Raw genomic sequence first — 13,244 nt, forward strand, 5'->3', positions numbered from 1 at the left:
ATATCATTGCTCTTCTCCAAATTTGTCCCACCCTCCTCCTCTCCCTCTGTGTCCACATGTCCATTCTCTATGTCTGTGTCTCTATTCCTGCCCTGCAAATAGGTTCATCTGTAACATTTTTTCTAGATGCTAGGAAAGTGAAGTCACTCAGTCATGTCTGACTCTTTGTGACCCTGTGGACTGGAGCCCAGCAGGCTCCTCCGTCTGTGGGGTTCTCCAGGCAAGAATACTGGAGTGGGCTGCCATTTCCTTCTCCAGGGGATCTTCCCGACCCAGGGATCGAACCCAGGTCTCCCGCATTGCAGGCAGATGCTTCACCCTCTGAGCCACCAGGGCATTAATATACAATATTTGTCTTTCTCTTTCTGACCTACTTCACTCTGTGTGACAGACTCTACATCCACCCACATCAACTGTTGTTGCTCAGTCACTAAGTCTTATCTGACTCTTTGCAACCCCATGAACTGCAGCATGCCAGGCTTCCCTGTCCTTCACTATTTTCCGAAGTTTGCTCAAACTCATGTCCATTAAGTTGATAATGCCATCTAACCATCTCATCCTCTGTCGCCTCCTTCTCCTTCTGCCCTCAGTCTTTCCCAGTATCAGGGTCTTTTCCAGTGAATCAGCTCTTTGTATCAGGTGGCCAAAGTACTGGAGCTTCAGCTTCAGCATCAGTCTTTCCATTGAATATTCAGGGTTGATTTCCTTTAGGATTGACTGATGAGCGATTATATTTGTTTTGATATTTGAACTAAGAGAATGTGTCAAAAATCCTGCCTCTGATTGAAGAGCCTCTGCATGTGCTGGGATTGAGCCTCTGGTCTTGAGTACCAGTTCCTCAGCCGAGGGGGACAAATGGCATAGAGCGCAAGCAGCCAGAATGAGATAGGGGAAGGGAAAGTGAACAACAGAGTGAGGCAGAACTGGTAATATTTATGAAATACTGTAGGACTTCGCCATGTGCATTGAAGTTCATTTCTCATTTGTAACTTCTTTGAGGTCATCTAGCCATTTTAGAGGATGCAAACCTGTCTTTGAATGCTTTTGTCCTTTATGTCTGGGCTTTTTGAACTGAAGTATAAAAGAATCACCTGAGATTGTTAAACTTTATTGAAAATGCCAATTCCTGGGTCATCCCACTCCCTGTTTCACCCCAAAAATCATGGCCAGAAGGTCTGAATTGCACTTCTCTCACCTGTTGCCTTCTAGAGCTAAAATTATATTGACGGTATAGTGGTTATTTTCCATTAAATTATTAGAAAGCAAACAGTACCTTGATTTAGTATAAAGTATTTACCTTTTCTAGTATCTAAAAAAAGTTTGCTAACTTTCTGTGTTCTAAACAAATGCCTGGATTCAGAGTTTTTAAAAGGGCAAAGGGGAAGCTACTTGGGCGATTTTAATATCCTCACATGACAAAATGATTGAGGCTGATGTGAAACTTTCACATTTCATTACCAAGATTTCAAGGACGGAAAGTCTTTTTTTATGCCTCCTTATTATGAACTATAAGCTCTTGGGAACAGGGGCCAAACTGCTTTTTCATTTCCAAGAACCAGAAGACGTTCAAGCTTCACTAGAAAGATGACAGGAAATGATTACAATTTGAAGGGGTTAAAGTCCACCTATCTGTGATTTGGTGTGGAGTTTTTAATATTAACTAAAAAAATTTAAATTACTGAAATGCAGCAATTATAGAAAAATAGAAAAATCACAAAATACAGATAAATGAAAAGAAAAAATCATCCACAATAATAAACATTTGTAAAGTTGCTTACCATGTGCCTGGCACTATTTCAAGGGCTTTACAAACAATTTCTATAGACCTCACAGCAGTCCAATTTAAAGCTGAGAAAACTGAAGCATAGTCAGAATAGGTAGAGCCTGAAGTCACACTGCTATAGGGGATAGGGTCTGGGTGGAGGCAATCTGCCTCAAGAGACCATGTTTTCAAAATCTCCACTAACCAGACTCTATTCTGTGATCCATTACCCCAGATAACCATGCTCACACTTAGGGGTTCTACCCTTTCAAAAATACGCAAACACACATACATGCACACACATACAACATACACATGCACACTACACTAAATAGGACCCTTGCTTTTTTCACTAATAGCATATTGTGAACTAATATAATGGCTACTCTAGTAAATAGTAACCGCTACATCCTATTGGCAAAATATTCTGTTTAAAGTGAAGCTCCTCCTCCTCCCTTTGTACAACCAAGAAAAAGCATAGCCATGAAGGCCCAAGTGATCTTCCTGTTAAGATTGCTTGACTCGGCCAAAGCCGTTCCACGAACTAAAGTTTATTACTATCTACTATTCAATTTCAAGGCTGAAAGAACGTGTCGAGGCTGTTACACATGACCTAAAGGCAATTCTTGAGGGCTCTGAAAAGCCTGAGCATGCTGCCCAGTGAGCAGAATGGAATACTGATTAGACGGTCACTGAGTAAACCCGAGAATGCCATGGATGAGACAGAGAGAAAACCCAGCAAAGGGCAAAAGAAAGATACCATCAGAGCAAAATAATCATTTTCCTCTCACAGATTTCCTACACAACCCATAAAATCTAATAACTTGCTTGCCACTTAATAGCCACTTGGTTTGTTAGTGGACTAGAACAAAATGATAAAAGTTAATGGAACAACCTGACCATTAGCTACATTAATAATAGGTTTAGAGAAAATTATTACTATTTTAAACCATATACGCTTGCTTTCTATTACTAGTGCTTTTTAGAAATATTAAAATAGCTCTTTTTCGTGGCGCCTTGGAGGCTGTCGGCCACTTCAGAATGAAGCTGAACATCTCTTTCCCGGCCACTGGCTGCCAGAAGCTCATTGAAGTGGACGATGAACGAAAACTTCGTACCTTCTACGAGAAGCGTATGGCCACAGAAGTTGCTGCTGACGCTCTGGGTGAAGAATGGAAGGGTTATGTGGTCCGAATCAGTGGCGGGAACGATACGCAGGGTTTCCCCATGAAGCAGGGTGTCTTGACCCATGGCCGAGTTCGCCTGCTCCTGAGTAAGGGGCATTCCTGTTACAGACCAAGGAGGACTGGAGAGAGAAAGCGCAAATCTGTACGGGGTTGCATTGTGGATGCCAATCTGAGTGTTCTCAACTTGGTCATCGTGAAAAAAGGGGAGAAGGATATTCCTGGACTCACTGATACTACAATGCCTCGTCGCCTGGGTCCCAAAAGAGCTAGCAGAATTCGCAAACTTTTCAATCTCTCTAAAGAAGATGATGTCCGCCAGTATGTTGTGCGAAAGCCCCTAAACAAAGAAGGTAAGAAACCTAGGACTAAAGCACCCAAGATTCAGCGCCTCGTGACTCCACGAGTTCAGCAACACAAATGCCGGCGTATTGCTCTGAAGAAACAGCACACTAAGAAAAACAAAGAAGAGGCTGCAGAATATGCTAAACTTTTGGCCAAGAGAATGAAGGAGGCCAAAGAAAAACGGCAGGAACAGATTGCCAAGAGATGGAGACTGTCCTCTCTGAGAGCTTCTACTTCTAAGTCTGAGTCCAGTCAAAAATGAGATGTTCCAAGAGTAACAAATAAATAAGATCAGACATCAAAAAAAAAAAATATTAAAATATTAAGAAACATACTAAAATGAAAAGTTATAGTAAGTTCTGTATTCAGAATTAAGGAATTTTAAATTCCTTTAGCTTCAAAAGTTATTTTTGTCTCATTTGGTGACATAGGTTGTAATTATAGAAGTAGATATGAAGAAATAATTGAAGTTACTAAATGGAGATTCGCCTTAGCTCCCCTATTTATCTCTTATGTTATATGAAGGTATGTCTTTTTAAATAAATCTACATAACTGTAATCTAGGCCAAGGACTTCTATGAATCTGTTTCTTAACAGAATGCCTATAAAGTTTTCCAGGGTTCCATACTACTATTAGGATTGTAAGAGGTGGCTTGGAGGTAAAGAATTTGCCTGCAGTGCAGGAGATGCGGGTTTCAGCTCTGGGTCAGGGAGACTCCCTGGAGCAGGAAATGGTAACCTACTCCAGTATTCTTGCCTGGAAGGAGCCTAGAGCCTGGTGGGCTGCAGTCTGTGGGGTCACACAGAGTTGACATGACTGAGCAACTAAACATGCACATACTACTAGTAGGAAAGGCTCTTGGGTGATGTAAAAGTTTCAAGTGAAAATATTCTAATGTGTAGATTCGAGTAGGTGAGTTATGTCGAAAGTAAACCAGCCATGGGAGAGATTTGTGTTTGTTCCGTTTATATTCAGAAAATATTTAACTTGAGTGGAGTTTCCTGTTAGAAAACAATGGCAGAAATGAGTTATTGCTCCCGATCACCAGGCTATGTTTAGGCAACCTGACTGCTTTTTTAAGGGCGTACTGCTTTGATGTTTGCTCCTCTGTTCTGAGATCAGTCCCTGGAAGGTCCGTCTTTTGAGGAAGGCTGAGAAGCGGAGCCAGTCTCCTCCATCTGCGCTTTAGGACTTTGCCCCTCAGCCTTTCTTTCCCTCATTCCCTCACTCAGCATGAGTTGTTCATCCACTGGGACACGGACTGTTGGTGTCAGGACCCTGTGGCTCTCTGAGGACCTCACAACTCTGACTTCATCCCAGACTCCTCCCACCCGACCCTCCCTTCTGACTTGGCCTCTGTTTCTTCTTCCAGGTCATTGAAGATTTTCCTTTTATCCTGGTTTCAGAAACCTCATAGTGATGTGTTTAGGTGTGGGTCTTTATTAATCCATTCTGCCTAGTACACGGTGTCCTTTTCAGTGTGGGACTCATGTCTTCCTTCCATCCTGAGAAATGTTATTATCTCTGTGATGTATCTTACCTTTTTCTATTCTTTTTGGAACATGTATAACGACATTGTGGTCCACCTTTGCCACATTATATGTACCTTTATGCATATACCCTTTTACATACTTACCTTTGCATATTTAAAAATGGATGAGAAGCAGCACTGCTAGAACCCCTGCCCTGTGTACCACTCGCTTCTGCCTGCTGAGAATCTCCAACTTCCTCCTCTCTGTACTCAGTGTAGTTAACAGTTTTCATTCCTATTGTGCAATAAAACCACCTGGGATAGGGGTTAGGCATGCATTTTTTGAAAAATGGGCCAAATCTTAGCTCTTTCATGTATTAAGTATGTGATACAATTCACTTAACCGTTCCGGCCCTCACTTTTCCTATGTGTAAATAGAGACAATAACACTTACATTCATGGTTGTCATGAGACTCAAATGAAATGAGTGTCAAGAGCTTTGTTACAGTGCTGGTCAATACTTAATAAATGGTAATATGGCAGTCAGGGTAACAGCTGAAATGTACCATGTGCTTGGCAATGTATCATATGCTTTGTATTGAATCATTAAATATTTTATCTTCAGAGCCCTCACAGATGAGTACATTCATTATTCGTTTGTAAATTCAACATCATAAGAACTGTTTTCATTTATCCTTTGGTGATGCATTCCAATCTTAATCCTTTGGTATACATATTTTATGTATTTCATGACATATTTATATTTCTTACTTTAGATTTTTAAAATGTTATTCACTATTTTTTCCTATGTTGTTTATCATATGTCATTCTATTGACTATGTGATATTCCACTGAGTTGTTATTCTGTAATTTACTCAGTCATTTCACTATTGCTGGAAGGAAAGTTATGACCAACCTAGACAGCATATTAAAAAGCAGAGACATTACTTTGCCAACAAAGGTCCGTCTAGTCAAGGCTATGGTTTTTCCAGTAGTCATGTATGGATGTGAGTGTTGGACTATAAAAGAAAGCTGAACGCTGAAGAATTGATGCTTTTAAACTGTGGTGTTGGAGGAGACTCTTGAGAGTCCCTTGGACTGCAAGGAGACCCACCCAGTCCATCCTAAAGGAGATCCGTCCTGAGTGTTCATTGGAAGGACTGATGTTGAAGCTGAAACACCAATACTTAGGCCACCTGATGTGAAGAGCTGAACTCATTAGAAAAGACCGTGATGCTGGGAAAGATGGAGGACAGGAGGAGAAGGGGACGACAGAGGATGAGATGGTTGGATGGCATCACCTACTCAATGGACATGAGTCTGGGTAAACTCCGAGAGTTGGTGATGGACAGGGAGGCCTGGCGTGCTGCAGTCCATGGGGTTGTGAAGAGTCAGAGATGACTGAGCGACTGAACTGAATTGAACTGGACCTCTTCAGGCAAAGAAGTGATTTCAAACTTTAAAGCTTTTGATGTATGGTATTAAACTGCCCTCCTTGGTATCAAAGGTTATGTTATTTTATAGTAACATGGGGTGGTTTTTGACCCAGCTGCATTTTTCTCTCAGTTCTCTAATTCTATTTTAAAATGGAATGGGGGTTGTGTGACATGTTCCATAAGAAAACTGAAAAATAGCAATGATTTTGTCAATCAAGCAGTAAAAAAAGAACTTAGATAATGTAGTAGGAATTGTATATAGAGAAGTCCAAAGTTATAGTGTGACTAAGACAAGAAAAAAGAATACAGTAAGTCCGCTACATATGAACCTCAAGTTGCAAACTGTCAAAGATGCAACTGAGCATTCCATCTGTGTCAGGCGTGAGTGAAATTGCAGCTTGCCTTCCATCCCCTGTTGCTGATGCTCCTTTCCCTCTACCATCTCTCATCTCCACTCCCTCCTTCAGTCAATAACTCTTCTTGCCTCTTCACTTGATGCCAGCCCCTGTATGCCAGCTGTTGTACTGTACTATTGTCCTTTTCGAGGTACTGTACTGTAAGATTTAAAATGTTTTAATTTTTTGTGTTTGTTTTTTATGTATTATTTCTATCAAATTATTATAGACCTATTGCAGTGTGGTACTGTATAGCTGATTGTGTTAGTTGGGCACCTAAGTGTAATTTTGTTGGACTTAATGAACATGCTCTCAGAACAGAACTCATTTGGATGTAGTGCACTTTACTATAATGATAAGTGGAGCAAAAACAAACCTCTAGTCTATTAAAAAAAACCTATAACACATATTTTAAAGCAGTCTATACAGATATAGATATGCGGCTTCCCTTGTAGCTCAGTTGGTAAAGAATCTGCCTGCCATGCAGGAGACCCGGATTCGTTTCATGGGTCAGGAAGATGCCCTGGAGAAGGAAATGGCAACCCACTCCAGTATTCTTGCCCGGAGAATCCCACGGACAGAGGAGCCTGGACGGCTACAGTCCATGGGCTTGCAAGAGTCGGACACGACTTAGCAACTAAACCACTACCATACAGATATGCAAGTTCTACACTGTATTATGTACAAGACACTATTGATCAGGGCGGGATGCATAGAAACAGCGAACTTCTTTCACCCCTGCCTTCATTAAAACTCAGGAGGCTCAGCTCTGCACAACAGCCATCATGTAGGTGAGGTTTGCATTGGCATCTAGTCCTTCCCTACAGGGACTTTGCACTAGGTACTGTCTTTTGGCTGTCTAGTGTCCCCTACGAGCCACCTAATGACACGTGACATGGGCTGGAGACCATCAGAGTCTTCCTCAAGATTGATTTAAAGATGCTAGTAGAGAAAATTCTCATTCTTCTGGGGCTGTTAAACTAGAAAACCAGGAAGTTGAGGGTGCTGGAGACCATCTCCCTGGCAGGCAAGTTTAGACAGCAGGCTAAGAGCCACAAGCATAGGTGCTTCTTAAACTAAGGCCCATTTTTTCACCTATGCCTTGGATGGCATTTGCTCCTGCGGTCTCAGAACTGTGCAAACCCTCCCCCTTCCTGCACGGCTCTCCTTACTAAAAAGCCTTCCACCTGGTGAGTTCATCTTCTCCTCAGTTCTCACTCTCCTCCCTACTCCAGTCAAATGTTTTGAAAGAGTATCTACACTCACTCTCTTCACTCTTATTTTTCACCTCAACCTACTCTAAATAGGCTTCCATGTTTACCCTTCTACTGAATCAGCTCAAAGATTACTCAGGAACTGTCCAACTCCACAGGCTTTCTTTAGTCTTGTTTATTTAATCCCTTAGCATCCTCTGACCTAACTGACCTTTCCTTCCTGCCAGAGAACTTTTGAGTTGGCTTCCACAATAACTGGAAAACACATCCTCTTGGGTTTTCTCTCACTTCTGCCTGCCACTTCTCAACCCCACTGTCTGCCTCTCCTTTAACTGTAGATGTTGGGGTTTCTGGAAGTCTGCAGCCTAAGCCCCTTCTTTTTCTCAAACTATGTTCTCTTCCTATCTTTTCCTCTAGTGGAGCTCTCAACCACTATTTTAGCTTTGATTGTGATCTCTACACTATTGGCGTCTCCATTTATGCCTTCACCCCTGATTCCACCTCTGACCTTCACAACCACATAGCTACTTGCCCACTTTGGATTTCCACTTAAATGTATCAAAGGGATATCAAACCTGACATGTTTTGAACTGAACTCTTCACCCTCTTCCACAAATCTGCAGCTCCTCCCCTAGTGTTTCCTAATCACTCACGGCTCAGTCATCCACACAGTTGCTCAAGTCCATTTCCAGCATGCTTCTTTTAATGCTTTCCTCTTCCTCATTCCCTTCTTTCCATCCATCACTGAGACCTGTCCACTCTCCATCTCAGTCCCACCTCCTTAGCTTCATTGCCATCATATCACCCGAGTCTCTGTCACCACCTTCTCCCTTCTAGACTTCAGCCACAGCCTCCTCACTGGTGTCCCCACACCCGTGCTGGCTCCTTCCAGACTTCAGCCACAGCCTCCTCACTGGTGTCCCCTCACCCGTGCTGGCTCCTTCCAGTCCATTTTTTGCACACCTCCAGAGAAATATTTTAAAACCTAATCTCATCCTGCCCTGGCTCTGCTTAACAGCCTTCCAGAGGCTTCCAGGTGTCCATAGTTAAGATCCAAAGACCTACCATCTGGTTAGTCTTGGCCCCCGACCCACCTTTACAGGCTCTTTTCAGCCACTTGTCCCTCCAGCCACATGGAATCCTCCTGGCTCCCCAAACAGGACAAACTGTTTTCTCAGGAACTCTGAATAAATAGATCCTTCTGCTGTGAATTTTTTTAGGTAACCCTTCTCTGATTGGCTCCCCTCACCCCTCCGGTTACATTATCCCAAGATACCTTGGTCTGTTCCTCCACTTCACCCTCTATTTACTGTTTTTCCTCCCTTGTGTGACTGTTAAGCCCCAGGAGGGCAGGCACCATGCCTGTCCTGCTCACCACTCAGCCACCACTGCCCACCCACTCCTGGCACTGACAGGGCAAAAATGGAGTACCCGGGGGCCTCACCACCCAACCGCAGGGCAGCTGTGTAGCTGCTCGGCATTTGGGACTGTCTTCTCTTAGTGCTGAGACCCAGTAGCAGCAAATCCTTCAGTGGTTCTTAAAGCTAGAGTCCTACTCTTTGGAAGAGAGGATGACGAAGTTGACCCAAATGATCCCCTTGACCTTTTCCACTGGGACCATACAGGAGCTCCCCAGATGTTGGAGAGCTTGCTTTATGGCTAAGGTGTCATCTGGGCGACGTGCTGCATCCCTGCCCCGTTCTTCTAAGGAAATGCTGTTTTTAAGACCTGCCTTTCCCCAGCGACCATTGTTCTTTTCTGTTTTCATTCCATAGTGTGCCTAAGTGAAATGCTGAGAACCTAGGTTGAGAGCCCCCAATAGGGCAGTGGGAAGAAGGGAATAGAAAGGCTGACCTGCTCCCAGGAGACTCAGAGTCGCCAAAGAGAATGTAATTAGGGATCTTAACAATGGCCTCGGCTTTATGGGAGACAAATTGGTTGCGGTGGCCCTCAGGGAGTGAGGAGCTCCCAGGGGACAAAAACTGCCGGCGCCCTGAGTGGAGCAGCAACTGGAGGCGGCCCCCTCTGACTCACAAACAGCAACAGTAGAGTGTTCCTAGAAGAGGCGATTTCTTCGGAGCACGTGTCCTGGGGACTGTGTCTGTGTGTGCGTGTGTGTGAGTGAACATCTTCTGCCCTTGTCCTGTATGGCTGGGCGGACCAGGAACCGCCCCGCAGAGGAAGAGATTTAGTAGTCTCGGCCACGTCTGTCTTCAGAACCGACCTTTCCTGCTCTTTGTGCAACAAGACACACCTCTCCGAGGAAGGAGGCGGACATCATCACTACTGCCCTATTAAAACACACACACACACACACACAACAACCGTGTAATTACTCTCCGCAGGAAAGGCGCACAACAGGATGGGCCCGAGCTGAACTCGGGATGAGCCATCCCTGTAAAGATTAGAAAAAGGAACCTCCCCGCCATGCACCCACCTCCAGCCGGCCAGGGCCTCTCCCAGATGGTCAGGCTGGGTAGCCAGACCACCTCCTAGGCTGGGAAGGTGGGCGCGGGCGTCTCCCAGCCGTGCGGGTTCCCTGTTCCTTCTCCAATCCGCCTTCCAGCTCTCGCTGGGTCTGTCTCCCACGCCTCAGGTGTTTGCTGGGGCTGGGCCACAAGCCCTTCCCTATTTGGCCTGCACCTGGGGTAACCTCCAGCCCCGAGCGCCCCACCAGACCCTGCTGCAGCGAGTGCGCCCAGAGCGGTGCGAATCGACCCGCGCGGGGCTCCCCGCGCTGCGTGCACCCGGCCACTGCCCGAACGCAGGGCCGGGCTCCGGCTGCGCGCCACGCCCCCGCGCTTTGCCCGGCGCTAGCCCCTTGTAGGCTGGCTGTGAACTTGGAGCCGAGCGGCTCGACGCTCCTGCCGGGGATGCGGCGGCAGCTGCTTCCTGGTTTGAAGCTCGCCGAGTGGGGGAGAGCGTGAGCCCGCGGAGGCGGGGGCAGGAGCCGGAGCCGGAGCCGGAGCGGGCGGAGGCGGGGGCAGGAGACGCTGGAGGCTCGAGCTAACCGGACGGGTCGCTCCGGCTCTCCCGGGAGAGGCGCTTCCTGGCCCTGAAGAAGGGGCGAGTCCCGTGCGAGCCCCCGGGAGGCGCCGCGCGCTCGAGGGGGACGGTCGGGCGACCCCGGCCCGCTGAGGGCTCGGCGCCCGGCTCCCCTCCTTTCCACCTCGCGAGGGAGGGAGGGAGGGAAGGAGGGGAGGGAAGGTCCGGCGGAGGAGGCAGAATGGCCGGTCGAGGGGAGCTTGGGTGCTGCTTTTCCCGGGAGCTGCCTCCACTCCTGCGGCCGCCGCGAGGGCTGGCCTGAGTGAGGGCTCCCCGCTCTCCGGCTGCGAGACCGCGCGGTCCCCGGGGCGGGACAGCGGCGTCGGCATGTCGTCCGGCACCATGAAGTTCAATGGCTACTTGAGGGTCCGCATTGGCGAGGCCGTGGGGCTGCAACCCACCCGCTGGTCCCTGCGCCACTCGCTCTTCAAGAAGGGCTATCAGCTGCTGGACCCCTACCTGACGGTGAGCGTGGACCAGGTCCGCGTGGGCCAGACCAGCACGAAGCAGAAGACCAACAAACCCACGTACAATGAGGAGTTCTGCGCCAACGTCACCGACGGGGGCCACCTGGAGCTGGCCGTCTTCCACGAGACGCCCCTGGGCTACGACCACTTTGTGGCCAACTGCACCCTGCAATTCCAGGAGCTGCTGCGCACGGCCGGCGCCTCGGACACCTTCGAGGGCTGGGTGAGTACCTGGAGCGCTCCCCTTGGTGTCCACTCCGCACCTTTCCCTTCCTTGATGTTACAGAACTTGCCCGGGCCCCGCTTTCCCATCTTCCCAGGCTCCGCGGCTCAGGGAATTCCCTCCACTTTTGGTCCACGTCCAGGTGGCCCGTGGTACTGGTGATGCGACCGCGGTGGGTGTGCGAGGGTACAGCTGTGCCTCTAAGAAGCCATCCTGGATACCGTTCCTCTTGGGGATGGCAACTTGGGCTAACGGGAAGTCGGGGGAAGGGGCGGTCACCCCACCCCCTCCCCGCCCAGACTTTGAGTAAGGCGCCCCAACTCTCTGCACGCCGGTAATACAGGAAAGGCAAGGAAGGTGTGTTAGGAAAGTGACTTGATTTGGGTAAAGCTCTTTAAGCGTTTCTTAAGCGAAAGCCTTGCATTCTCACAGGTATTATTCATAATGTTTATGGATACGTGTTGGTTCAGCCGCTCAGACGTGCACACGTGTTTCAGCATGCACGTCCATTACATCCCAGAGGTAAATAACCTACACTGGCAGGGATCAGAGTGCCTGGGTCTGCAGTTGGCAAAGTTTTGTTAAGCAGTTTTTCAAGGAGATGAGGTTTACATGTGTTTGCAGGTAACTTCAGTTCAGTTTCAGCCCAAGAGGTCTGATTCCTGCAGTTAGTTACTGGTCTTGAGAGTTTCCAGGGCTCCTCAGCAGTTTGTGAACCACCCCTGGTTTCTCACCTCACCTGCTGTGTTTCTGTGTATTGACAAGTAGTTACCCGTAACTTCCTACTTGCCTGTGCTTTTCACATAGTTCCCATGAGGCAAAATGTCTGCTGCAAATAAATTAAAATGTCTAGAGCACTCTACACAGTGCTAAAATGCTTTTGCTTCTTAATCTTCATACTGCCTTTGTGATGCAGGTGTTGTCCTTCTCACATGTATGTGATGAAATGATAATTAGAATGAGGTGGTCTGGTTTGGCCAAATAAGTCCTTTGAAGACTCTCAGGAGTTTAATGATTTAAATTCTGGAGGATGTCAGTTTTGAGGCCAGAACTGAAACCTGTTTGAAATTAACAAGTGGGGGAATCAGATGGATAATAAGAAAGACTCATTTAGATATTTATTTTACACTTTGAGGAATTGATACTTTTATCATATATTTTGTAAAATTACAGCTATCTTGTGGAGTAATCTCTTAAATAGGAGAAAAAAACATAACGACTGTTTAACTGTAACATCAAATTATATTGAGTTAATTTCCCTTCAGCTGAATTTACTTTGTGGAATTTAGAAGTGGACTGGAGAGGAACGGCCAAAATATAGATTGACATTTTATTTTGTGAATTTCTGAATAGGAAGTAGAGGTCAGTCTAGGAATCTGAGTGGAATTATTAAGTTAGTATCCGGTTAGGAGTTAGGTTGGGCAAAGCTCTAAAGAACCGGGTTCTGAAATTTAATGGTGCAGACTGACCGATGGCCATTAGAAGCATGCTCTCCAAGAGAGATCCTAGACTGGTTTACTTTACCCGTAATCTGCACATTTGAATCACCTGAGGGACTTTTAAAGATCCCTACTTGTAAAGACTCTAGACGAGACTCTCTGGCTGTGGACACCAGCATCAGTATTTTTCGGCTTTCCAGGTGATTCCAGTGTGCAGTCAAGTTTGAGAACCTAGCCTAAATGAAGACCACAGGATAAGGGC

General features: G+C 46.4%; 2 protein-coding genes across 2 annotated transcripts in view; both read left to right on the forward strand.

The window, feature by feature from the left end:
- The first annotated feature begins 2,756 nt into the window (after nucleotides 1-2,756).
- On the forward strand, nucleotides 2,757-6,269 carry LOC139035655 (small ribosomal subunit protein eS6-like). The gene has a single exon (XM_070469444.1). It carries the CDS (start codon nucleotides 2,804-2,806, stop codon nucleotides 3,551-3,553), a length of 750 nt encoding a protein of 249 aa, XP_070325545.1. The 5' UTR covers nucleotides 2,757-2,803; the 3' UTR covers nucleotides 3,554-6,269.
- Nucleotides 6,270-10,168: 3,899 nt separating this feature from the next.
- Nucleotides 10,169-13,244, forward strand: part of PRKCH (protein kinase C eta) — a 235,024-nt gene continuing 231,948 nt past the window's right edge. Inside the window, exon 1 of the mRNA XM_020905071.2 lies at nucleotides 10,169-11,543. Within this exon, the coding sequence (XP_020760730.1) occupies nucleotides 11,181-11,543 (363 nt within the window). The 5' untranslated portion in view covers nucleotides 10,169-11,180. The remainder of the gene's footprint in view (nucleotides 11,544-13,244) is intronic.

This window comes from Odocoileus virginianus, chromosome 6, assembly GCF_023699985.2.
Source record: "Odocoileus virginianus isolate 20LAN1187 ecotype Illinois chromosome 6, Ovbor_1.2, whole genome shotgun sequence".
Taxonomy (NCBI): Eukaryota; Metazoa; Chordata; class Mammalia; order Artiodactyla; family Cervidae; genus Odocoileus; species Odocoileus virginianus.

Excerpts from the sequence above, each read along its gene's own strand:
- LOC139035655 (XM_070469444.1), top strand. The coding sequence starts at position 2,804 with ATGAAGCTGAACATCTCTTTCCCGGCCACTGGCTGCCAGAAGCTCATT.